The 26,153-nt window shown below is 34.4% G+C and overlaps 3 protein-coding genes across 6 annotated transcripts; all 3 read left to right on the forward strand.

The window, feature by feature from the left end:
• Positions 1-825: 825 nt before the first annotated feature.
• LOC100259786 (telomere repeat-binding protein 4) lies at positions 826-6,964 on the forward strand. 3 transcript variants are annotated; one of them, XM_059742261.1, is made up of 11 exons: positions 828-1,021; positions 2,480-2,673; positions 2,846-2,996; positions 3,087-3,933; positions 4,034-4,243; positions 4,341-4,403; positions 4,492-4,571; positions 4,961-5,202; positions 5,676-5,993; positions 6,144-6,207; positions 6,569-6,964. In XM_059742261.1, exons 3-11 carry the CDS (start codon positions 2,916-2,918, stop codon positions 6,776-6,778), a joined length of 2,115 nt encoding a protein of 704 aa, XP_059598244.1. In that variant the 5' UTR covers positions 828-1,021; positions 2,480-2,673; positions 2,846-2,915; the 3' UTR covers positions 6,779-6,964. The 3 variants fall into 3 exon arrangements, with proteins under 3 accessions (XP_010658557.1, XP_059598244.1, XP_059598243.1); XM_059742260.1 differs by having other exon boundaries at positions 2,513-2,673; XM_010660255.3 differs by lacking the exon at positions 2,480-2,673 and having other exon boundaries at positions 826-1,021.
• A 10,539-nt stretch (positions 6,965-17,503) lies between these two features.
• Positions 17,504-20,368, forward strand: LOC100264982 (scarecrow-like protein 30). Its single transcript, XM_010660249.2, has 2 exons — positions 17,504-17,632; positions 17,913-20,368. Exon 2 carries the CDS (start codon positions 17,951-17,953, stop codon positions 20,231-20,233), a length of 2,283 nt encoding a protein of 760 aa, XP_010658551.1. The 5' UTR covers positions 17,504-17,632; positions 17,913-17,950; the 3' UTR covers positions 20,234-20,368.
• Positions 20,369-22,216: 1,848 nt separating this feature from the next.
• Positions 22,217-25,685, forward strand: LOC100242700 (scarecrow-like protein 30). Of its 2 annotated transcripts, none has more exons than XM_010660250.3 (3): positions 22,217-22,536; positions 22,859-25,315; positions 25,458-25,685. In XM_010660250.3, the coding sequence occupies exon 2, from the start codon at positions 22,889-22,891 to the stop codon at positions 25,109-25,111; it is 2,223 nt and encodes a 740-aa protein (XP_010658552.1). In that variant the 5' UTR covers positions 22,217-22,536; positions 22,859-22,888; the 3' UTR covers positions 25,112-25,315; positions 25,458-25,685. The 2 variants fall into 2 exon arrangements, with proteins under 2 accessions (XP_010658552.1, XP_002278402.2); XM_002278366.4 differs by having other exon boundaries at positions 22,218-22,536; positions 22,915-25,315.
• The last annotated feature ends 468 nt before the right edge of the window (positions 25,686-26,153 follow it).

Consider the following 26,153-nt stretch of genomic DNA (forward strand, 5'->3'; position numbering starts at 1 on the left):
GATCACTTGTAATGTTTTTTAGAGAAACATTGTGTAAGTGATTTTCTTAAAAATATTTTCATTAAAAACACTTCGGATAGAAACACAACAAAATGCAGTCAAATATATATAAGAAAAAAAAGGTTGAAAACGATTTCATGTAATTTTAATTTTAGATAATAAAATAATTGCACTCACTGAGACCTTAGAAGTCTTCCTTATCATTAGGCTATAAACAATAATTTAAGGCTGAGTTTCCTCTTCACATCCCAATAATTGAATTAATTATTTTAGACATTAAATATTATAATCATAGGCATGAAAATATTCAATTTTACAAGTGTTACTTGTGATGTCCGCCACAAACCACTAGTCAATTGCATGTCTTATTAGGATGATCACATGCCTAATTCTATTATGTTTCCCACTTTTCACTTCATTAATAATTTAATAATTATTTTTAAAATTGGTAATTATTTAAATTTTTTTTTTTTGCATAAAAGGGCATTTTCCAAATTTTGGGAATTACCCAAATTTCAGAAAAAAAAAAAGAAAAAAAAAAGAAAGAAAAAGAAGAGGGAATGATGAGTCATTGATGCAATTACAAGTATGATGATAGGTTAATATTATTTGAACAATCTTCTTTTACCATGAAGGACAAGGAAATCAGACAGAGCTTCGGGACGACTGGTGGGGGTTCCACGTGGCAAAAGTTAACTGCCAATGGTAATAAGGGGTTAGGAAGTGGGGGGTTTAGGTGACCGGCAATGGCCGGGACCAATGCCCTTTTACTGGCTGGTCCGGTTGTGTGGTGAAAAAACTTATAAGAATGGGTTTAAGCCACAGTTTCCGGTGGTTTTGATGGAACGGAGGTTGTCATTTTCCGTGAGGGGGATGAGAGGTTTTTAATTTAATTTTTTTTTTTTTGTGCTGAATTTAAATTCACATCCATCTTCTGAACAAGTTCCGATCTTGAGAATCTGGAAATTGATGACAATTCTCGGGAAAATGGAATTTGGACAAATTTGACTCGGTTTAAGAGGTGAGCTGATCAAATTCCGTTGTTTGTTTGAAGGATTTGAGTTTGGTGTTTGATCTTGTTGTTTGGGATTTGATTTCCGGGAATTTGTTGAAAATTTGTTTGTTTTGTGTTAAATTTGCGTGTGTGGAGTATTGAATGTGAGTTTCCGGTGGATGTGCTGAAATCCGGTTGAAAAGGAAGTGTTTTCTCGTAACGTTAAAGTAGATAGTTGAGATCTGATTGGATTCTGTGAAATTTTAAGGTTACGTTTGTTCTTTCGGTATTGGATTTGATGGGAATTTCATTTCCGTGGAATTCTTGAATCTTTATTTTGGTTCTGGAAATCCATTTTATGTGGATTTTGATTTGGATTTGAAGATCAAATCGCAAGGCCTTAATTGCGTTTGATTGCAGGTTTGGATTTGATTCAGAATTGCAATTCTCTGGATTTTGAAAATTTTGACGCTTTGAATTCCATACCCAAATCCTTTTTTTATAGACCAAACCGTGACATGGGAATTGGACCCCGGACTTCATCAATCAAAGGCAGTCATGGTTTGATTGCCTGGAATTTACTGACTGATATCTGCTGAGGTTTTGGGATCTGAATTTTGATTAGGATACGTTTTATGAAAATTAACTTCCTTTTTTGGGAATAGCTGAGACTTAGGATCTTATTTCCTATCAAAGTTTTTCTTGGTGTTTGCCATTCTCTTGGTTCTGATCCAGTTGGTTGCTGAGAAAATCCAAGAAAAGGGAAAGTAGGTAAAATTTTGAATCTTAGATGCTTTTGTTATTTGGGAACTGAGAAAATAAAAACCATCTTTTGACTGAGGCTAAATTGAGTAAATGAATTTCTTGAGCTGGCTTTCTCATTTCTGAAGCCAAAATACATTCCAAAATTTGCGATTTTTTTCCTTAGATTTTCTTTAATTTATTAGCAACCAATGGGAGGTTATACTTAGAGAAAACATCTCTATGTTGGGATTTATATCAAATTTAGAGGAGAGATCAATGGGATTTAATAAGCAGAAACTATTCTCATGACAAAATGAAATTGCATTCTGTAGAGTTGTTTCATATATTACCCTTTGATCTGATTGTCTTTGTTAAGCTTTCACTATTATGCAAGGTGTCAGTGAGGCCTGATAATCGTGTGATCTTTTTCATACACGCACATATCCACCTATTTTATATCCATTTTCATCTTTGCTGGAATAGGCTTTTCTTTTCTCATTGTTTTAAAGATCATATCTAGGACAAGTAACTGAAAATGAGTTTCTTTATCCTGAAATTTGACTGATGACTTCATTCAGTAGAAAGAAGAAAAAAGGAGTTTGACTAACTGATATATGTTAATGGTCAATATATTGTTTTTAACCGTTTCAATGTAAATGTTTATAATTTGATGGTTTACAATCTGGATCTGATTGATCTAATATTCCTTTGATGAATTTTATATTGTTTCCTGCATTTTAGGAGCCAGATTTACTGATTTGTGATATGTCATAGGATTGGGTGGGGTTGCTACAAAAACTGGAACTGTGCTCTGTTCGTTTGCCTTCCATTGAAAACATGTCTTGAAACAATCATTCATTCTGAATTTACAAATGGGTTTTCCCCCCCCTCTTGTGGAGTAAATGATGCTATCTTATATGTTACAAGAAACACTGGTATATGCATATTTCTTTTTCAATAGCTTCTTAAGTTATGCCACTTCTCAACTGCTTTGAAAAAATCAGAGAGTTCAATAAGAAATTTTGTGATTGCTGTCAACTTTGCCACCTTTTCTGATAGGATTTCTATGATCTTACTGATTTGCAAATTAATGACCTTTTTCTGTAGATAGTATACTCGAACTGGGATGATGATTCTTTGTGTTTGAGGAGTTCTTATTGGCATGTGTACCTGAGATATGGTGTTGAAGAAGAAGCAAGATTACGGATTCAATGGATTCCATGTCTCCACTATACCTAGAGCCCCCAGATCAATTAGGGTAAGCATCCACTGCAATTCCAGGGTTCCTTAATGATTGCCGTCATGCTGAAACATTGCTCTAACTTGTAACTCTTGGCTACGGTTTCAGAGGAGGGGCTCAATTAAGAAGCCAGTTGAGGACAGCCAAATCTGTGCAATTGATTTGCTAGCCACTTTAGCTGGCAAGTTATTGCAGGAGAGTGAAAGTTCTTCTGCTTCTAGCAATGTGGCAGCTGGAAAAGATCGGCTTAACATCAGTAAAGATGGAATTAAACAGGAATTACAAGATGATGATAAACCATTGAAAGGAGAGTGCCTTGATCAGGGAAGCTGTGAAGGGATTGTCTTTGTCTCTAAGCTTGCCTCTCAAGACCTCAGTCCAAAGTATACTGTGAAGCAATTTCCACATGCTGTGCATGATGCTGTTTTGGATTGCACCTCAACAGTTGCAAGTCCTGATTACTTAGACAAAGTTGGTTGTGATGTGATGGTAACTTGCAAAAGCAAGAATATATTTGGAAAAGTTCCTTGTAAAGTTGAGAGAGGCTCCCCTGATTGTGGGGAAACTTGTGGTGATTTAGAGAACGGAGCAGAAATAAGACAAGACGCTGAAGGGGAGGAGAGTGGAGGTTTGACCATGGCCAATAGATGCAGTTCAAAAGATTCAGTTGAACTTTGTATGAAAAATCCTGCACAAATCAATTCAGACAGTAATGTCAAGTTGTCCTTGAACAGGGACTCCATTCCTAATGCTTCTTTTCCGAAGCATAGGAATGATGTAAAGATAGGTATTATAGATGATGACGAAAACTCTTATAGGTGCAATCAACATGGCACCAAAATAAAGGCCTTTAGGTCATCTCCGTGTATCGGAGACCAAAGAATAAGGAAATTACTTACATCTAGATACTGGAAAGTAGCTCCAAAATTGAAGGATTGTGAACTATCAAACACTGGTAAGCATTTTTTTGTTTGAACAAAAGCCTCAAATATTTCATGTTAATCTTTTTAAAATTCATGTGATCTTTTATTGAATCCATAATTTTGCAATTTTAGATGGGGGAATAAAGCCTGTTTTCCGCAAAAGGAAATTTTGTGGCACCCGAAAAAGATATCAGCGTGAAACTACTTTTAAGAGGAGGAAATTGTTTGAACGCCACATGGTAGTGGCGTCTGATGGAGGGATCAGCAGTGAAAGTGTTACCAATTCGCCTGAAAAGAACATGAACACAGAGATGGGTGGCTCTGCTGCAATGTTGCATGGAGGTGATTTTGAGCTCATGCCTTGTATTATCTTTATCTTGATTTAAGGTTCATGATGTTCTGTAGTTCTGGCTCAATTAATTATTGTTTTCCTATGCAGTAAGTGGGTTATCATCTTCAGTTATAAGTCATCAAGCATCATTCAATTCAGGGGATTCTCATGGTATAGAACCTTTGGTGGATTGATGTACATTTAATCTTTTGACTTGAGATCCACAAGGTTCTTACATGCGCTATGTTTCTTTATTCAGTGAAGTTTAGCATTAAGTCCTTCAGGGTACCGGAGCTTTTTATTGAGGTTCCTGAAACTGAAACTATTGGTGCATTGAAGGTGTGTAATTCTGTAGATACCTCCAACACACACGCACAAAAAAAAAAAAAAAAAGGAATAAAATAAAACACTATGATGTTTCAAATTTAGTATCTCCTTTTATTTTGCATGAACCTAAAATTGGACAGGTCTGCTATGTTAAAGTTCTTCACTTGCTGATTCTACAAAAATCTGTTTCCAGTTTAATCTTACATTTTACATTGGAGCTGTTATTTTTTGGCCTTTTGTTCTTCTCATTATATCCTTTGACTCCTTTCAAGTGATAATGAATATTGCGCTTAGCATTTACCGTATTGGCATTAAATTTCAATTGGCAACTTGTTTCTTGAGGCTTTATTGTTGCTGAGTATCTAATTGTGCATTATTGGTGTTTTATGATTTTTCCATAGAGGACAGTTATGGAGGCAGTGAATTCTATATTTGGAGGTGGATTACATGTGGGGATGTTTCTTCAAGGGAAGAAGGTTAGAGATGACTACAAAACTCTACGGCAGACTGGTATATCTCACAATGACAATCTGGACACCTTGGGATTTGCATTGGAGCCAAGTCCTATCCACCCATCTCCACCTTTGCATACTGAAGATCCACCTTTCTTGTTACCATCTGACACATCTCAGCTTTTAACCAGGTAATGCAAATGCATGATAGACTTTTTCTTTGACTAATTCGTAACATCAAAAACTCACAGAGATTATAAAATTTGTCCTTTTTTCTGCTATGCATGATCATTTCTTGTTTAATTGGTCTTTCTGATTATTCCCTTATTTTTATTTTTTATCTTCCCTTTCAAGCCAATTCTCTAAATTTTAGTTGGTTAGACATTTAAAGATGAAAAGACATTTCTTTGGGCATCAAAATTTGAGTTCTCTATCCTTTAGTAGCATTAAAAGGCCTGAAAGATCACAGATCTGGCTATTTCTCATAGTGCACAAAATTAATGCAGACCAGGTTGGTGACATTCTATGGTCATCACATTGTTATTAATATTTTGAAGAAGTGGTATGACATTGTTTTGGGTAGGATGAAAATGGTGTCTCTGTGTAAAATGGCTATGTCGAGTGTGTTGTCACTTTAACTAATATCATATGGCTTTATCTCCAGGTCCCCAGATCCTCCCACTTTTGATTCAGGGTTTTCTGATGCCACACCTGATCCTTCTCCACTGACCAATTTGGGCAATCAAGTTGAAAAAATTCATGATTCAGTTCCCTCTCCTACTGACATACTGACAGACAAAACAATGCCGGATTCCAGAGCACTGGTTGCTGTTCCTGCAATGAGCTTGGAGGCACTAGCTGTGGTTCCAATGAACATGAAAACTAATCGAGCTGACCTTGTACAGCGTCGTACTAGGAGACCTTTCTCTGTATCAGAAGTTGAAGCACTGGTTCATGCAGTTGAGGAACTTGGAACTGGAAGGTTTGATGATTGCCTCCATCACATCTTTCATTGTTATATCTCTGACTCGTTTCCCCCACCTCACACACAACATTACTTTGGGTTCAATGAAGAGGATTTTATTTTTTGTTGGTTGGCATTTGGAGTTCCCACAATCTTTCTGCTCTGCAGGTGGCGTGATGTTAAACTGCGTGCTTTTGATAATGCAAAACATCGAACTTATGTAGATTTGAAGGTGAGGAATCTATTTTGCTATTTCACAGTACACAACTGGACAAAACCTCTTGTCTCATAGTGGCTGCAGAATTCAAGTTGCTCCTATTATTTTATGCTAGAAGTGTTCATTCTTTTGATTTGGTTCTCATAAACTGTGATTATTGCCTAGGTGAGAATTTTTTCCCTCCTGTTAAGAAAATGAATTCTTTGCCTTGGTATTGACCAACAAATATTTCATGGGCTCTGGATTCTAGTATGTGAAAGCAAATGAACCACATGGGTTGTTTTTATATAAATAGATAACCTAGCTTATGGATGTCTATGTGCATAGATAAATTTATGGTTGATGCCACATGATGTGCATTTGCATTTGTGTGCAGGATAAATGGAAAACACTGGTTCACACGGCAAGAATCTCCCCTCAGCAAAGAAGGGGAGAACCCGTGCCCCAGGAGGTCTTGGACAGAGTCCTGTCTGCCCATGCTTACTGGTCTGAACATCAAGCTAAGCAACATGGTAAACATCAGGTTGGAACTCTGAGGATCACAGGTCCTCTGGCTGAAAGAGATGGAATTGGACAAGATATCTAATTGTTATGATGTACAAAAAAAACTGACAGGAATAGAGAAGAAAACTGTAAAAATGAATGAAATTGATGTAACATTCAGAGTCACCATCATTCATTGCCGGGTTTTCCCTTGTGGAGAGGTTGGCCCCTTGTAAATCATTTGCTGAAATAAAAACATTCTAACGGAATCTTTGGTTCTTTGGATTCATTTCTTCTCTACTTAATTGTTGTCGCTGAAAAAACTGATGAACAGAAACAAATCAATGGAGTTTAGAAGATTTTTATTTTCTTTCGTGTAATTATATTTTTCTTCTGCAATTCCTTATTTGGTTCTTGGGCTGTGAGTCTAATGTATTCATTGTTGTCATGATAGGCATGTCATTCAGAGCGTTTTGTGAAGCTAGGGTGCGTTTGGCAAGGGGAATAAAAATACGAATATGAAATGAGAATAAAAGTAAAAATCATAATACCATATTGAAGAGAAATCAAATTTTTGAGAAGTGAATTTTAGTTTTTAGGAGAGCAAATTTTCCAAACCTAATAATGATTATAAATAAGAAAATGAACTGAACTTTTCATTTTCTTTCTTTATTTCCAACCATTTTACTAGTGGCTTTTTTGTTTTTTTGTTTGTTAAGGTTGTATATCATAGACTTATAGCATGTTGAAAAAACCACGATAAATAATAATAATGGGGAGAAGAGAATGAGAGAGTGAAAATAGAAAACACAAGACGCATGATGATTTATATGGTTCGATGTAAAGTTTTCATCCACGGGCGAAAATGAAGAAGAACTTCTATTATTGTTGAAAGAGATTACAAACTATAGCTCTCAAATCCCAAGTCCTAATTACATTAAAAAAAAAAGTATCAAACATTTTATACCATTGCCTATGATATTGCTTCAAACCATAGAGAGATTTTTTTTAACAAACAAACATAGTCTTCCTTTCCCGAAATAATGGATCCTTAGGTTGATACATATAAATTTATTCTTTCAACTCACCAAGTAGAAAAACGGTCTTGACATCGAGTTGCTCTAATTCTAAATCAAATAAAACAACCATAACAAGTAACACCTTGATTGAACTATGTTTCACAACTAGAGAAAACACTTCGTTGAAGTCTACACTCTTCTTTTGTATGTAACCCTTTGTCACTAAGCGTCCTTTGAACCTAACATCCTCCACTCCTAGAGTTCCTTTCTTTCTTTTGAAGACCAATTTGCAACCAATAATCTTTTGATTTTTAGGTTTCTCAACTATTTGCCAAGTATGGTTCTTTTGAAGACATTTATAGCAACAACCAATAAGTACAAGGTTCCTAATTTTCAATGTTTTTTGCCACACTAAGTACATAAACAACTAAATTTGCTTAAGTATATTTTTGAGATGATTTAATTTTATTCTCATTCTATCTTTGGCCAAACTATATTGTTGTTCTTGTGGTGTATTTTCTTTATCATTAAGATGTCGTACTTTTTTTTTCCTTTGACTTTATTGAAATATTTCCTTCTATGATTCTTAAAGCTTTAGACACAAACTCCACATTTTCTCTTACATTGGAGTTATTTTCTACATTAAATTGCTCTTTTCTAAGATTCAATATTGCAGACTCATTAAAAGTTACATCCTTACTAATAAGAAATTTGGAGAATTTTGAATAAGGGCACCATAACCTCTACCCTTTCATTCCATCAGCATATCCTAAAAATATGCATTATTTTCTTGTCCTTGGTTTCAACTTATCTTCATTCACATAAGTATAAGTAGGACAACAAAAAATTCTTAAATTAACATAACTAGCTAAAGGAGGAACCAAACCATACATTTTCAAGAATCTTACAATTAATACGAATGGAATAAAATTTATTCACAAGATAATGAGCTAAATTTATTGTTTTGGACAATCCTTTTTGAACCAATAAGACACACATCTTAAAGTATCATAAACTGAAATAGTTTTTTCCATTAAACTTCTCAACCTCAAACTTTCCTGCCATTCTATGTCTAATAATCTGTGCTCTAATGTCAATTTGTTATGAAAAACCTTGATAAAGAATAATAATAGGAGAAGATAATAAGAGAACAAAAACATAGAACACTAACAAAGTATACAACGATTTATGTGGTTCATCTTAAAACCTACAGCCATAGGTAAAGACGAAGAAAAACTTCTATTATTGTTGAAGGAGATTACAACTTATAGGTTCTAAATCCCAAAGGCCTAATTACACCCAAAAAAAGATACTCTATCTCTAAGTCAAAATTTCTTCCTATACATTTCCCTAATTACATAGAAAGATTTCATATATAAAACTAATTGTATAATAGGAAGTTCTCTTATATGAATATACTCTATTAGAAAACTATTAATAACTTTCCAATTGACTTAAAATAGAATCTAAAACGCTTTTCAATACATAAAATGAAGTGAATGGAATGACAGAGGATGTTCTTTTTTTCTTTTAGCTAGACTCAAAACCTCTTTCTATAAATTTATTTCTAAAGACATTTTAACTTTAAATTTTTAAGTTTTGTTTATTATCGTGTTCATTGACTTAAGTAAACTTTTTAGGTTAAAATTTTTAGCCAAAAGAACAGTCCTTGTTCCAATGCAAAAAGTTCATAGCCCCACCCGGTACTTTGAACACTTGGAAATTGTTGGTATATGGATTTTTGATGTGGATAAATAGTTGGGTGAGTTTAATATTACCTCATCTTATTGATTGGTGATTGAGTAAACCAATTGACTCGATCGGAACAAGCTTTTGCAATTAAGGGTAACTGAGAGATCCTTGATTATGACCCTTCGATGATTAAATTAGCTTGAAATTGTTCAACGAAACTTGCATGAAATGATTGGTTCTAAGCTAGGAGCTCAACCTCTCCACCATATGAGGAGTGTGAAGTTAGAGGAGTATGCAATTGAGAATGAGAGGTAGATTGGGTTATAGAGGATAAGAACAAGATTGCCTTTGCTTGAGACGAGGTTGATCTTATGCAATTGTTATTAACCTAAGCATAGTCAGTTGCTTGTAGTCAAGTCGATTAATGCTTGGCTAGTGTAAGGGAGTAGAGCTAGGTTGCCATTGGGTAGGGACGCGTGGGACAACCATTACATGCAAAGCCTCCTAAGTTTTAACCAGCCAAACCACTAGACTGGACCATAAAACGCCACCCTAAGGAGAAAAAAGAGGGTGTGTCAAATAGGCCCAAAACTCGGTCAAACTGAGTCCTGAAATTCATCGGATACTCCAACATCCGGGTCATCCTTCAAAAAGGTAGAAAACAGAGAACATAATGTCTCGTGATTGAGAGTTTCCCCACGTTTGGGGTGAACTAATTGGATTGATCACTCCGATTTTGTGGCTTTGTCTCTGTTCCTTCCGTGTCAGCCACCGCTACTTGGTCCTTGTCACTTGCTCCTAAATCCCATCAGCTTGAGCCATGTGGCATCCACAATATTCCGGGTCCAAAATCAATACAAGACTCTGTCTCCAAAGGTGGCTGTCTAGACTATTAAGGTTCCGTGCCACTTTGGGCTTCAACATCATGGGCATGCATGCTGTACAAGTAATGAATAAGAATAGGCACATTCACAACGTGCCAGTTGAAAGGTTGATGATATTTGAAGGCACGGGAGACACTTGATACTAAAAACATCCAAGTGGAGAAGCTAGTGTCGGTAAGTGCCTAGCTTTTTGGAATAGGGTCTCAGAATTCAATGTCGTGTGTGGCTTGGTCATGACTCCATCTCTTATTATCTCAGTTAAAGGATCCAAATGCAATTTTTTCTTGATTCACCTGCCTGCCTTTCTTTATTATTGTGGTTGGGCCCAAGGCCAAGGTCAGTAATGTCATCAATTTGAATTAGGCTACCAGCTGACTTGAATTTGAGACTAATCAAAGTCGAACTCTTACCTAATTTTGCATTGGGGTTTGGGATTGGGATTGATAAGCTGGCTTGGGGTCAGGTGGGAAATTAATTGGCTTTTAGGTTTATTTTTGGGTAATGATTCAATCATATTTTTAATTGATTAGGTATTAAGAATTTTGAAAAGTTGAGTTGTACATCATATTTTTCACCTGCCACCCTCATGTCAACTTTTAATCATCTACCTTCTCTTTCATTTTAGTTTTTATGTCCATGCTAGCTCCTTAGAAGACTTGTGGTATGGTGTCAATTGATGAAGAGTGTCCTTGCCTTTAGTTGGGTTGAAGTATATATGAGGTTTTGAGCTTGTGGTTGCTTGCGCATTGGGAATTCTATTCCACAAGTTTAATTTTTTCTCCAAATTTATTCAACACATATTTTATATCAAAATATCCATACATGTAAAATCGAGTTATTGATATATTTATCGAAACTGATATTATATGTATATATATAATAAAAAAATACTTTTCATAAAAGTAAATTATAAAAAATTGTAACATTTATTTATTTATAAATATAATATTTTAAATTATTTTACCTATCCTACCTTGCCCATCGTATTTAAAATCGTTCCAAATAAGAATAAAAATGAATATAAATAATTAAAATAGGGTATGAATAGAGGTCAGCCATCCCAAAGCCCTGCATTTTAAGAGATTGAAATGTAATCCTTGTTTGCAAATTGTTTTTTGTTCTTCATAAGAAAAGAATACAAAAAATATATTTTATAATTATTTTTTTTCTTCTTAAAAACAAAAAACATGAGGTTTTCAGAGAATATCTTTTAATTATTTTCTATTATTCTCACTTATTTTTTTAGGGTTGTTTTAAGAAATAATTATACAAATATCTAGAATGATTAAAAATAAAACATTAGAAATTTTAAATTATTTTAAAAATATATTTAATAATATTAAAAATAGTTTAAAAACATTTTAGGTTTCTAGATAAATTTTTATTATACAAAAATAAAAAATAATATTTAAAATTTATTCTCGAAAACTATTTTTGAAAATTATTTTCGAAAACAGTTACCAAACAAATCCGTATTTACTATTTCTTATTTTTCCTTCATATTTTTGCATCTATTTTCATAAATTGTTCTTCCAAAATATAAATACATATTTGGGACAATTGTCTTTTGGACCTAGTTGGACCCAAAAATTAAATTTTGTTTCATATAAGTTTACTATTTAAGCCCAAGACTTAGAGGAAGTGTGAAAATTGAGAAGAATGATATGAATTTTTTATCTTTCCAAAAATAACATTTATTGACTATGAAAAAAAGAGAGTAAAAAAACATTAATTTAAATTTTATTCCTTTTTCAAACCTCGATAAAATTTAATATAATTTAGTAATTTGGAAAAAAAATACTCCATTTTCCAAAAAAATAAAAATAAATTATTATTATTTAAAAATCAAACATCTTAGAAAATAAATATTTTTAAAATTATGTATATTAAAAAAAAAAAATATGTCAAATTTATTTTTTTAAAATGGTATATTTTTATAATATATATATTTTTTAAAATTAGTTTTCTAAAAATAATAAATTTTCAGAATAATTATTAAAAAAAAATTTTAAGATAAAAAAATTTCTCAAATATGGTGGAAAATAGTTTTAAAGAGTATATTGGTCTCTTTATATTTTATATCATTCTCATCAATTATGCAATTTTTATGAGATAAATCTTAATTTTTGGGCCCAACTGGGTCCAAAAGACTCCCTACATATTTTCAATATATTTTATTATGAAAAAATGATAACAATTTTTATAAGCAATTATAAAAATAGAAGCCATATTTCTCTCCCAATTAATAAAATAATAGTTGAACGTCAGTCAGATGTAGGCATGAAATTAAGAAATTGCAACGTTGGTAAAGAGAGTGACACTTAGGAAAAAAAAAAAAAGGGGCTACTTCCAAAAGCTTTGTCCTCTTCTGTCAAGTGGATAGAAGGAAGAATAAAGTATGCTTTGGTGCGGAGGCAAAGCATGAATTCTTCGAATCTATTGAGACTCAAATATCTATTCTCTTAATCAAACGGATATGGAATTTTCTTTTTATATTATGAGTCTTTTAACATTATGAATAATTTACAATTTGCATATGATCAGCATATTTTTGGTTTTTTTTATAAATTTAATTATGATCAATTAGTTTTAAAAACATTGATTTTTTCATTTTATTTTATCAAATTGTCACAATTTCTTTTATTAGATAAATTTTAAAATTTCACAAATTAATTTTCACTTACTAAAAGGAAATTATCAGCATCATAGCAGCCTTAGAATTTTTTTCTTGGTGACTTTAGAAAACAATTATAGGTTTTTTTTTTTTTTTTTCTAAATTAGGTGTTTGATAAATTTAAGAAACACTTTTAAAAATCACTTATAGTGTTGAAAAATCATCCGTATTGTTTTCTCGAAAAATATTGTAATTATCCTAAAAACACTTTTATTAAAAACCCCTTGAGTATAAATAGTTTCAAATGCAATCTGATAATAAATCTTTGAACCCTCGAATTTGGATAACAAATATCTTTGACATGTGTTAGATGTGAGCAGTTCAATGCTTGAGTTTATTAGGAACAATAAGAGCTTATTTGATAGTGATTGTAAGAAACGTTTTTAACTCTTCTAATACTTAAAGATAAAATTTTTTAAGTGTTAAAAATGTTAGAAATACTTTTATTTCCTTTTTTTTGAAGCGTTTTTTTTAAATTTAATTATGATTAATTAGTTTTAAAAAGATTGATTTTTTCATTTTATTTTATCAAATTGTCACAATTTTTTTTATTTGATAAATTTTAAAATTTCACAAATTAATTTTATCTTACTAAAAAGAAATTACTAGCATCATATCAACCTTTAGAGTATGTTATAGTGACTTTAGAAAAAAAAAATTTAGGTTAATTTTTTATTTATTTTAAAATAGGTGTTTGATAAATTTAAGAAACACTTTTAAAAATATGAAAAATTACCTATAGTGTTGAAAAATCATCTATATTGTTTTCTCAAAAAATATTATAATTATCCTAAAAACACTTTTATTAAAACCCCCTTGAGTTGAAACATTGCCAAATACAGTCTTAATCTGATAATAAGTTTTTGAACCATTGGATTTGGATAACAAATATCTTTGACATATGTTGGATATGAACAATCCGATGCTAGAGTTTATCGGAAACAATAAGAGTTTGTTTGACAGTGATTATAGGAAGTGTTTTTAACCCTTTTAACACTTGAAAGATAAAAATTTTCAAGTGTTAAAAGTGATAGAAACGTTTCTTATAATCACTACCAAACGCACTTTAAATATTGTACTGGAATAAGAGTTATGATATTTATAAAAAAAATTAGACTTAATTATACACTACTTATCCTTATTTATAAAGAAGTTATGGCTTTCTATGCAAGAGTGATCGTAATTTTCAAACGTGAGATAGTTGAGATGAACATGGAAGAATCTCGTACTTTGGGATGCACAATAAAATAGTTAATAAAGTTTGAGCCTTGTGCTGTCAATAAAGCAAAAACAGCCATACATATAATATTATTAGTTGCATATATATAGAATGTATACGGCTACGATTCTCGCCCCACCTTCCTTTGTCTAGAACATGTTCGGGTTTTTACATCCTCTATTCGATTTTTTTTTTTTTAATATTGAATTCTTTTTCAATATTTGAGCGTGCAGTCAAATAATGTTAGGAATTGGGTGGAGCATGTAAGAAAAAGTTATGGTTTTCCAAGGAATAGAGATTGTGATTTTCAAACGTGAGCTAGTTGAGATGAACATGGTAGAATTTCATATTTTGGGATGCACAATAACATAGTTAGCAAAGTTTGAGCTTTGTGCTTTCAATAAAGTTAAAACAACCAAACATATAATATTATTGGTTTTACATAGAATATATACGGTTACTATTTGCCCCACATTCCTTTGTCTAGAGCGTGTTTAGGTTTTTACAATCTCTATTCAAATTTTCTTTTAATATTTAGTTTCTATCACAAATTTGAAAATTTTATAATCTTTTATTGTTGAGTTGGTTTTTTCATTGTTCTTTCATTCTTGAATTGTTTTGAGATATGATTCTAGAAGATTATTTTAATCATCTTTTCTGCAAACACAATTATAATGAGGAGGTCAGATGGTCGACCCTTTCTGATAGTCAAGTTAGCTATGAATGATTAGAATATTTATTAGATAGACTATAAATTTTACTAATTACCTCTGGAGGACGTTTGCTTTAGGTTTAATAGCACTAACTTTGCATGTGATCATGCCACTTGTATTGTTGTTACAGGTGATAAGGTTATTTTTGCGTTTAATGATAGCTTGAATAGGGAGCCATTAGTTATATAATTAATATATAGTTTGACTTGTAAGAGAATTAATGTAATGGATATTTGTTATGGTGTTAATGCATAATAAATCTACTACATATTCATGATTGACGATAGGTGAATTGTGTAATGAGAATTCTTTAGCCATTGTAATTATAGGAGAAATCATCCTAAGTTGAATACATCATACCAAGGATGACTCTTTTTTATGGTTACATGATAGAGGTCTTCTAGGTAATGAATTAATGTCATCTCTAATTTATTTTTTGTTTAGTTAACTCATGTCTTTACTACGATCAATTGCTTTCAAAGACCATACATCTTCCCCCTTCATTATTTTCTTGTGAAATTAAATTATGACATGAGTGTTAGTTTAAGGCGATCTATTATTTAGTTGTGAAATGACCCTTTGAATTCTTTGGATATCCCACAAGTTACTCAAGAGTTACTAGATATAGGGTTGCTTTTTTCATTGTTTCTTGTTATTCTTCTATTGTTTATATTTTATTTTTGCTTAGGCTTCTTTAAAGGTAATATGTTTGACTTACAATTGTTTGTTCATTGTTTCCATATTCCTTCTAATGTGAAAGTCTAGGCATTCATTCAAAAGGATGAGGTTCGTGCTTTGTGTTGGAAATGTTTTGTTGTGGTGGAACACTTGAAGACAAGGCTTCATTCGTCTTTGTTGTCATTGTTGCTACATTTTTCTTTTATGTTAAGGTGCCATTGCATCATTTTAATCCTAACATCATCAAAGATGAAGGTAGTATTTCCTCTTTGTCTCTTTCTTCTCCTTGTTGAGTTTCTTTCTAATCAACAAATTCTCTTAACTTTTTGTCTTTGATTAACTCTTCGACATACCATTTTAACTTATAACATTCGTTAATCCAATACCCTTGTTTTTCATGGTAATCACATAATCTATTAGGATGTTGTTTAACAAATCTTGCTGTTAATGTTATTGATGGGCTAAATCCATCTAAGATTTTGTTTGCTTGTAGAATGCATATGAATGACACCTTTAATGACATGTAAGGGGTCATAGACAACCTTATTGACATAGATTGAGGCTTTCTTTGGTGATTTTTTTTTTTTTTTTTTTTTTTTGCTTTTCACCCTTTTGTGTGAGTTTCCTTTCCTTTCTCTAGTCACTAGTCAAATCTAAAGATTCTCAAGCTAAGTGGGCCACCATTGGTTTTTTATTTTTATTTCTTTTATATTCCAGATTTATGATCTTCCTCGAGCATCTCGTATTTTCTTACCTTAGAGTGGGTAATGGCGATTTGGAGAAGGATTTGAAAAAGTCGAACCCTTTGACAGTCCCTATTGCTTGTGGTTTGCATCCTTGGACCTAAGAAAATTTGATGCTAAATCATTAGATGTACATGCATATTGATTCTCTAGAGGTTTTTTTAGACCTAACAATGCTTCCAAACTTCTTTTTGTTATTGGATGGGTTGTATATATTAGATTAGAAGGTAGCACCTAGTTCTTCAACTTAATCTCGAATTTCTTTTTTCCTATCTGTTCACGTATAGAGAGAGTTCAAATCTCTTTTGTCTTATTTGTTCACATATAGTGAGAGATGTTGTTTTTTACATTAATGACTCATTTTCAAAAGTAAATATTTTATAGTTATTTTATATGTCTATACTACTTTTAACATGAATATTTAACAAACCAATGTGTTGCTTAAAATAAATGAAGGTGAATATTAGTTAAAATTAATAAGGATAAACATTAATTAAAAGTAATAGATATAAATATGTTAATTTAATAATTTAGAAAAAAAAAATTAAACCAACATTACGATCAACCTAGGTTGATTCTTAAAAGTAAAAATCAAATTACACGTTTTTAAGTCAACAATTTAAAAATCATTTAATTTAAAATCAACTTAAGTTATTAAATAATATTTGACTTATTACAAATTTTTGACTAAATTATAAAAACGAAAATATTTAACGTTTTTTAAATGAAAAAAAATAATATATTGATTTTTTTTTTACTTTTTAATACTTAATAAAAATAAAATATTATAAACACAAACAATTTAATATTTAATACCATTAAACACCTTTTAGTTTTAAGTTATATTTAGAATTTAAATTAAAAAGAAAAATACAATCTAATTTGGAAGGTTTATATAATGAATGGATAAAATAGATGAATCATCCTTTATTACAAATTTTACAAAATGGTGGTGGTGGTGAAAAAACGAAAAAAAAATCATAAAAGATGTATTGTATAAAAAAAAAATTATAGATATTTATATTTATTAAATAAAAGAAATGTCTGTAAATAGTTGATTTTGCAAGTTTTTCTATGTCCAATCATTAGTGCCCACGTTAGCAAGTTAAAAAATAGATTTTGCGGTGAAAAATATCCGCCAAACAAGCCCGCGCTCCTATTCCGTGAATTGGGGAATCTGCCTTTAAAAAACCACTGCACCTTCTTGAAAAAGAGAGGCACCACTACCTCGTACCAACTTCATCTCTCCCTGTCATCACCACTTCCACTTCCTTTCTCGTCTTCTTCAAACGTTTCTGAACCCAAATCTTAAGCACAGATTGGCTGCTTCTCAAGGTAAAAACTAAAAGCTCTCTTCTCTGCCTTGAATATTTTTTGGTCAACTCTTTCTGTTTCTTTTTTCTTTTTTTCCATCCCATCATATAAATTACACTTCTGTTGCTTCAAGATCTCATTTTTTTTTTTTTTTTGGTCTTCTACAGTGTAATTTCCCCTTGTTTTCCATACATAATTAGAGCTACATCTTGAGATTATTAGGTGTTTAAGCAAAATATTTCATGATATTGTATGTTTGAGAGAGAACCCGTAATCGGAAATTTGCTTTTTTGGGTTTCAGGGTAGTATTGTTTATGATTTCTTGCAAAGTAGGTGGCCATGGATGAACATTTGAGCGGATTATACCCGTCCGTGAATGGAATCAAGTTTAGTGAAGTCTACGGTTCAATTTTGTCGGGTGAGAATCCCAGTAGTGGGTTGGGATTGCAGGTGCCTTTTTTAGAGCAAAACAATGTATTCATTCCGCCATTTCAGCCCGATCCCAGCGGTGGTAATGTGGCCTCATGGTCGAGTGTGGGCGTGGAGGAAGATCCTCAGGAGGACTGTGATTTTAGTGATGTGGTTATTAGGTACGTAAGCCAATTGCTTATGGAGGAAGACGTGGAAGAGAAGACCCGCATGTTTCAGGAATCTTTGGCTCTTGAAGCCACTGAGAAATCGTTCTATGAAGTTATTGGGAAGGAGTATCCTGCTTCAAAGGATCACCACCTGTCTCCTAGCGCGGAGGAAAATCATGAAAACCCCACTGCAAATTATGGTGTTTATTCTAGTAGTACTACTAGTTATGGTAAATCGGTGGAAACTGGGTGGAATTTTGATTATGAGCAGTACAAATCCGGTCAGATTGATTTTCAGTCCACTTCTCAGTCTTCTTTCAGCTCTTCAATTAGCCCCAGCAATATTGCTTTCCAGTGCACTTCTCACTCTTCTTTCAGCTCATCAAACAGCCCCAATACTACCATAGATGGTTTTGGGGATCGTCCAATGAGTATCTTTAAGGTCCCCGATATATTTAATGATAGCGAGTCGGTTTTGCATTTCAAAAGGGGGCTTGAGGAAGCAAGTAGATTCCTTCCAAATGGTAATGGTTTGTTTGATCACATGGCGAAGGACAATTCGGGGCTGCTAGTTCATGGGATGAACAAAGGCCCCAATGAAGCGGTAGTTGAGATGGAGAAGCATGCTAATGGGTATTTCATGGGTGAGTCGAGGGGTAAGAAGAATTCTCATTTGGGGCATTTGGATTCTGAGGAAGAAAGGAGTAACAAACAGTCTGCAGTTTGTGATGAAGTGACAGTAACATCAGAAATGTTCGATCGGGTGTTGCTATGTGATGCAGATAAAGGTGAAGCTGCTCTCCGTGAATCCTTGCAAAATGAGGCAAGTAAGACTGTGCAGCAGGAGGGTGGATTGAAAGGATCTAATGGTGGAAGGTCTCGTGGATGGAAAAAGGGTGGTAAAAAGGATTTGGTGGATTTGAGAACTCTCTTGACTCTTTGCGCACAAGCTGTTGCAGCTGATGATCGGAGGAGCGCAAATGAGCAACTGAAGCAGATCAGACAACATGCTTGTCCTATGGGTGATGGGGTGCAGAGAATGGCTTACTATTTTGCCAATGGCCTTGAGGCTCGCTTGGCTGGTTCTGGTACTCAGATTTACAAAGGCATCCTTACCAAGCCATCCGCTGCCAATGTCTTGAAGGCTTACCATCTACTTCTTGCTGTTTCCCCATTTAAGAAGGTCACTAATTTTGTCTTAAATAAGACAATTACAAAGGTAGCAGAGAAAGCAGCCCGACTCCATATTATTGATTTTGGTATTTTCTATGGTTTCCAATGGCCTTCCTTCATACAGCGCCTCTCATCTAGGCCTGGGGGACCTCCCAAGCTTCGGATTACTGGAATTGATCTTCCACAACCAGGCTTCCGACCTGTAGAAAGAGTTGAAGAGACAGGGCGTCGGTTAGCAAATTACGCCAGGAGTTTTAATGTTCCATTTGAGTTCAATGCCATAGCGCAAAAATGGGAAACAATTCAAATTGAGGATCTCAAAATCAACACTGGGGAGCTGGTTGTCGTGAACTGTCGATATAGATTTAGAAGCCTACTTGATGAAAGTGTGGTAGTGGAGAGTCCAAGGAATATTGTTCTGAATCTGATTAGGAAGATGAATCCAGATATTTTCATACAGGGGATTGTGAATGGAGCCTATGGCGTCCCATTCTTTATGACACGATTCCGAGAGGCTCTCTTCCACTTTTCTGCTTTATATGATATGCTTGAGACTAATGTCCCCCGCCAGAGTTATGAGAGGAGACTGATTGAGAAAGAATTGTTTGGGTGGGAGGCTATGAATGCTATTGCATGTGAAGGCTCCGAGAGAATTGAGAGACCAGAGACATACAAGCAGTGGCAGGTTCGTAATGAGAGGGCTGGGTTCAGGCAGCTCCCTTTGGACCAGGAGATTGTTAAGATAGCGAAAAAGAGGGTGAAATCATGCTACCACAAAGATTTTATGATGGATGAAGATGGGCAATGGTTGCTACAGGGGTGGAAGGGACGCATCATTTATGCAATCTCTTCTTGGAAGCCTGCTCATTAAATGCATATTCTATCACTTATGAATGTATGCATTATGGGATTCTCCTTGTGGTAGAATTCCAGCCTTTTGTTCTATGTGAATTTGTGACTGATATTTGATATCTGAATCTATGGTTTTGAATTTTCTCTGGTTAAAGCTCAAATCTATCTCTCTTGCTCTCACACACTGCCTCTTTGTTTTTCTTTTGTATATAATCTGATACATGAGCTTTTCTTGAGTGATACTCATATAAAGGAGATGATATTTCAGCCATTTGCATCAAGCTCAAAACATCCTTCTTTGTGGCATATTGGATCGGAGGGGTGGTGTTCTCACCCACTAGGGTCCCATACTATATCCTCCATAAACTGAAATCCCATATCACCAATTGCTTGGGGAACACCCTTTAGTTGACCTTACCCTGTTTGAAAATCAATATGATCTTTGAGAGCAGAATTTCAGTGGCTGCTTTCTCATCCTGATGTTACAGAAAATGATTTCAGATACAGTTAGCAGTAGCAATAGTTAGTTTGTAGAAGACAGAATATACAAATATTGGAACATGTGCCATATTGAGTAGACACTTCCCTTGTCACATGAGATAATGATGCCACCAACTCTACGAACGGCTGAACAAAGAAATCAAAAATTAGATCATGACAAAAGTTCTAAGTTTATAACCAGTGATCTAGTTTAGTTCTGTCCTAGCAATTTGTTTGTTTGTAATATCTCAAGGATTGGTTTCTGGTGGTTGCTGCTTCTATAGCTAATTTGGATTGTCAATAAAGCTCCTAGTGCTCAGATCAGATTGGCTGAGAAATGCATTGTTAGGTCTGGATACTAGTGCAAGAAAGCAAAAGAACCACATGAGTTGTTTTGGGGCATTCTTTACTTTATATAAGAAGGCACCAAAGCTTACAGGTGTTTATTTTTAAATATATGTGGGTAAATTTTTAGCTGTCTCCACATGATGTGCATTTGCATTTGTGAGCAGCAGAAATGAGGAAAAGGCCAAAAAAAAAAAAAAGTTGGTTCAGAGGGCAAGAATCTCCTTTCAGCAAAGGGGGGATAGGCCCATGCCTCAGGAGCTCTTGGGACTAATCTGAACATCAAGCAATGCAAGATGGTAAGCATCAGATTGGAACTCTGACAATCACAGCGACCAAGCTGAAAGAGGTGGAATTTGGAAACGTTATTTAATTGCTACCGTATGCATTAACAAAGAGGAAAATTGAGAACAGAGAACAGGAAATTTGTGGGAACAAATAAAATTCATGACTAGTTGCTGGGTTTCCCCTGTGGAGAGGTTGGCCCCTTGTGAAGTGAATCCAATTCTTCATACATTACACCAGAAATAAACAACTGATGACCAGAAATAAACTAATGGAGGCAGCACATTTATTGTTTCTCTAGTTCTTTTTTTTTTCTTTTGATGCTTGTTCAGGTCTTTCGGCTATGAAACTCTTCTTTAATGCTTTATTATTATTTTTATTATCAGTATGATTATTATTATCATCATGACGGCAATGGAGATCTCATTTGGGATTTTTTTCCTTTAAAAATATGAACCCAGTGAATGACATGAACAGAGTTGACTGTATAGTAACCTGGAGTACACTTTAATTTCAAGGGTCCATTAGAAGAGTTTCCTCTCATATTTTGAGGCTTGAGACTTCTAGAGAACTCTCTCTTTATTTTTGAAGCCTCTGTTTTCCACTTAAATATTTTAGTAATTTAATGCACAACATTATGAAATATACTACTTCATGTTTGAAATCTCCTGAGTGAAGGACCCCATATGGTCACAAATATTTAGAGGGAGAATCTCTCTTACTTTGGGATTTGCCCTTGTCCCCAGCTCCAAGTCTCATCACGTTAAGCCATGAGGTATGAATAATTTTCTGGGTACAAAGTCAAATACGATACCTTTCTATAAAGATGGCTGCATTGCTAAGTCTTCCGTATGGTATATGTGAATGGCTGCTTTGTTGTGAATTGTCTGGCCTGGTCAGGATTCAAGGCACCACTCTCCCATCTAATGAAGCCTCCATGCATCTTGGCTAAAGGATTCAGATGTCGTGATGTCTTACTTGTCTTCTTGCCTTCCTAATTTTGGAGAAACAAAGATGTGGTTGGGGACCACGGCCAATGGATTGCCATTTTGATTCAAGCCATGTTACCCCACCCACCCACTAAAAAATCTCATCCCTTTTCCTTGAACTTTTCCTCATTGCTATTAAGACCGATCTATCTCCAATTCTTCAAAAGAAAGTCAGCGCCTCCTGATTGAAACTTTATCTTTTTTTTTTCCTCTGGGCTTTCAGGTACTTCACTTTCATCTCGAAAATCTTCTGAATTCAAGATGCAAATTAATTGGTTTTTTTTTTTTTTTTTTTTAACATGAAAATCTCTTTCTGTTCTATACATATATGCTTTAGATCACTTCTGTTTCATTGAATTCCACCTGCCCAGCATACAATTTTTGTTTCTAATATATTCTGGTGCTGGGATGTTTCATTTTTGGTGGGGGTTTAGAGTTTAATTTGTTCTTGTTTTTCTTATATAAAACCGTTGGTTTGTTTAGTAAAGTTTAGGGCTTAGTATTGTATGTTTCAGAGGTGAAAATTTTGCTTCATTGTGGTCCAGATATTATTGCTGTGACTTCTTGCAAAATAGATGGTCATGGATCAACCTTTGCGCAGATTATATCAGTCAATGAATGGAATCAAACTCGATAAAGCCTCCTCTACAATTTTATTGGGTCAGAATTTTACGGATGGGTTCAAATTGCAGGGGCCATATTTAGATAAAAATGATGTAGATGTTCCACCATGGCTGCCTGATACGAGCTCTGGTAATTTACCCTCATGGTCAAGTGCGGGTGTGGAGGAAAACCTACATGAGGACTGTGATTTTAACGATGTGGCTCTTAAGTACATAAGCCAGATACTTATGGAGGAAGACATGGAAGAGAAGACTTGCATGCTTCAGGAGTCTTTGGCGCTTGAAGCTACTGAGAAATCGTTCTACAACGTTATTGGAGAGAATTACCCTCCTTCAATTGATCATCATCGCGCCTCTTCCATTGATGAAATTCATGAAGACCAATATGAAAATAATTGTAGTAGTTTTGGTGGTGATAATTTGGTGGAACCTGGGTGGAATTGGGATGTTGGAGAGTATAGATACCCTCATATGGCTTCTCAATCTACTTCTTCTTCTTTCAGATCTTCAAATAGTGCCGATAGTAAAGTAGATGGTTTTGTGGATGAGCCTAAGAGTATCCTAGAGATTCCCAATATATTCAGTGGTAGTGAGTCTAGTTCACAGTTCAGGAGGGGGGCTGAGGAAGCTAGGAAATTCCTCCCAAATGGTAATGGCTTGTTTGTCGGTGTGGTAAATAACCTTTCTGGGTTGTTAGTTGGTGAAGTGAAGCAAGGTCATGAGGATATGGGATTCAAGGTGGAGAAGAAGCATCCAAATGAGCACTTTGCAGAGGGGTCAAGGGGAAAAAGGAATTCTCATCCTGAGGATTTGGATGCAGAGGAGGATAGGAACACCAAGCTGTCTGCCATTTTTGATGAATTGACAGTCAGATCAGAAATGTTGGATCAGGTTTTGCTATGTGATGCAGTGAAAAGTGAAGCCGCTCTTCGCGAATCCTTGAAAAATGAAGCAAGCAAGACTCTGCAGCAGCAGGAGTGTCAATCAAAAAGATCCAATTTGGGAAAATCCCGTGGTAGGAAAAAGGGTGGAAAAAAGGATGTGGTGGATTTGAGCAATCTGTTGACTCTATGTGCACAAGCTGTTGTTGCTGGTAATCAGAGGAGTGCCAATGATCAATTGAAGCTGATCAGACAGCATGCTTCTCCTATGGGTGATGGGATGCAGAGAATGGCATATTATTTTGTCAATGGCCTTGAGGCACGCTTGAGAGGCTCTGGAACTGAGATTTACAAAGGTGTCTTAACTAGGGGAACATCAGCTGCCAATATCTTGAAAGCTTACCACCTATTTCTTGCCATATGCCCCTTTAAGAAGCTTCTTAATTTCTTCTCAAATACCACCATTAGAAAATTAGCTGAGAAAGCAGAGAGTCTCCATATCATAGATTTTGGTATTCTCTATGGTTTCCAATGGCCTTCCCTCATACAATGTCTCTCATCTAGGCCTGGTGGACCTCCCAAGCTTCGAATTACTGGGATTGATCTTCCAAAACCAGGTTTCCGACCAGCAGAAAGGGTTCAAGAGACAGGCCGTCGGTTGGCAAACTATGCAAAGAGTTTCAATGTTCCATTTGAGTTCAATGCCATAGCCCAAAAGTGGGAAACAATTCAGGTTGAGGATCTCAAGATTGATACTGAGGATGTGCTTGTTGTGAACTGTCATTGTAGATTTAGAAACCTATTGGATGAAACCGTGACGGTGGAGAGCCCAAGGGATACTGTCCTGAATCTGATCAGGAAGCTGAATCCAGTTGTTTTCATACAAGGGATTGTGAATGGGGGCTATGGCGCCCCCTTCTTCAGGACACGATTCCGCGAAGCTCTCTTCCACTATTCTGCCTTGTTTGATATGCTTGAGCATATCGTGCCCCGCGAGAGATTGGAGAGGACAGTGATTGAGAGAGAGTTCTTTGGGTGGGAGGCAATGAATGTCATCGCATGCGAGGGCTCAGAAAGGATCGAGAGGCCAGAGAGTTACAGGCAGTGTCAGTTTCGCAACATGAGAGCTGGGTTTATGCAGCTTCCTCTGGACGAGGAGATTGTCAACAAAGCAAAGGAGAAGCTGAAGTTGTGCTATCACAAGGACTTTATACTTTACGAAGACGGCCCGTGGTTGCTACAAGGGTGGAAGGGAAGAATGCTTTTTGCAATCTCTTCTTGGAAGCCTGCTTAATCATTTCCATATTCAATATTCCTGATGAATGGTCAAGTTCAGGGGGCCAAGGTATTGACTTCTCTCCATTTACAACATTAACTCTCCCTCACAAACAAATTTTGGCATCTACTATATTGAGAAAGCACTTCCGGCATCTCATGAGATAAGGAGACCAACTGATCTTGTGTACAACTGCAACTGGGAGTCTGAGAATAGAGCAAGGTAAGAGCTTTACCTTGTCCTTGTCTATAGCCACTTATCTAGTCTAGTCCTGTCTTAGCAATTTGAATGTACGTGTTTATATACATGGGTGAAGTTTAGTTATTGCCTTCTAATGTGCTTTTCATGATTCCATTCCATGCAGGATAGTTAATGAAAATTGTTGGTTCACACAGCAAGAGTCTTCCCTCGGCAAATAAGGAGACAGCCCAGGGCCAAGGAATCGGAACGCCACAATCACAGGGCCTCCCTAAAAGATATGCAATTTGAATAGTTATCTAATTGTTATGATGTATGCAAATAAGGAGACAGCCTATGTTGCACATGAAGGTGCATAGAGGTGATGCTGCTTTCACAATTTCATTTTTTATTCTAATATTATGTGCAGTAATTTTTTTTTTTTTTTTATAGTTATTTAAACTTTTAGTTTTTTACTAATTACCATAACTTTAGAGATAATGTTATTGATTTAATATTTAAAATTTTTTTTTTCCACTTTTGAATAATATATTTGTTGTTATTATGTTGGATAAAAGTTGAAATTAATACATATATTTGTTTTTTTTGAGTTATAAATATTTTAGTTTTATTGATCATTACTTCAAATAAAAATCGAAATATATTATAATAAATTATTTTTTAAAATATAAATTTAATTGTTAGCAAGTAAAGCCACATGTTTGAAAGCAATAATAGTGCTTTTTTTTTAAAAATATGAATTTAAGGTAGCACAGAAAAAGTCTGTTTGGTCGGAAAAAATAATTTTTAAAAAATAATTAACAATGATGAAGATTTGATTTTATTAATTTAAATACACAAAACTTTTATGGACTATTTATTA

The sequence above is a fragment of the Vitis vinifera genome, chromosome 13 (genome assembly GCF_030704535.1).
Source record: "Vitis vinifera cultivar Pinot Noir 40024 chromosome 13, ASM3070453v1".
In the NCBI taxonomy this organism is placed as follows: domain Eukaryota; kingdom Viridiplantae; phylum Streptophyta; class Magnoliopsida; order Vitales; family Vitaceae; genus Vitis; species Vitis vinifera.

What these genes read in the sequence shown, in the direction of transcription:
- LOC100259786 (XM_010660255.3), top strand. Translation starts at nt 2,916, where the DNA reads ATGGTGTTGAAGAAGAAGCAAGATTACGGATTCAATGGATTCCATGTC. An exon ending in AAACTATTGGTGCATTGAAG is followed by an intron (nt 4,572 to 4,960) that starts GTGTGTAATTCT and finishes ATTTTTCCATAG; the next exon opens with AGGACAGTTATGGAGGCAGT. An exon ending in ACATCTCAGCTTTTAACCAG is followed by an intron (nt 5,203 to 5,675) that starts GTAATGCAAATG and finishes CTTTATCTCCAG; the next exon opens with GTCCCCAGATCCTCCCACTT.
- LOC100264982 (XM_010660249.2), top strand. Translation starts at nt 17,951, where the DNA reads ATGGATGAACATTTGAGCGGATTATACCCGTCCGTGAATGGAATCAAG.
- LOC100242700 (XM_010660250.3), top strand. Translation starts at nt 22,889, where the DNA reads ATGGTCATGGATCAACCTTTGCGCAGATTATATCAGTCAATGAATGGA.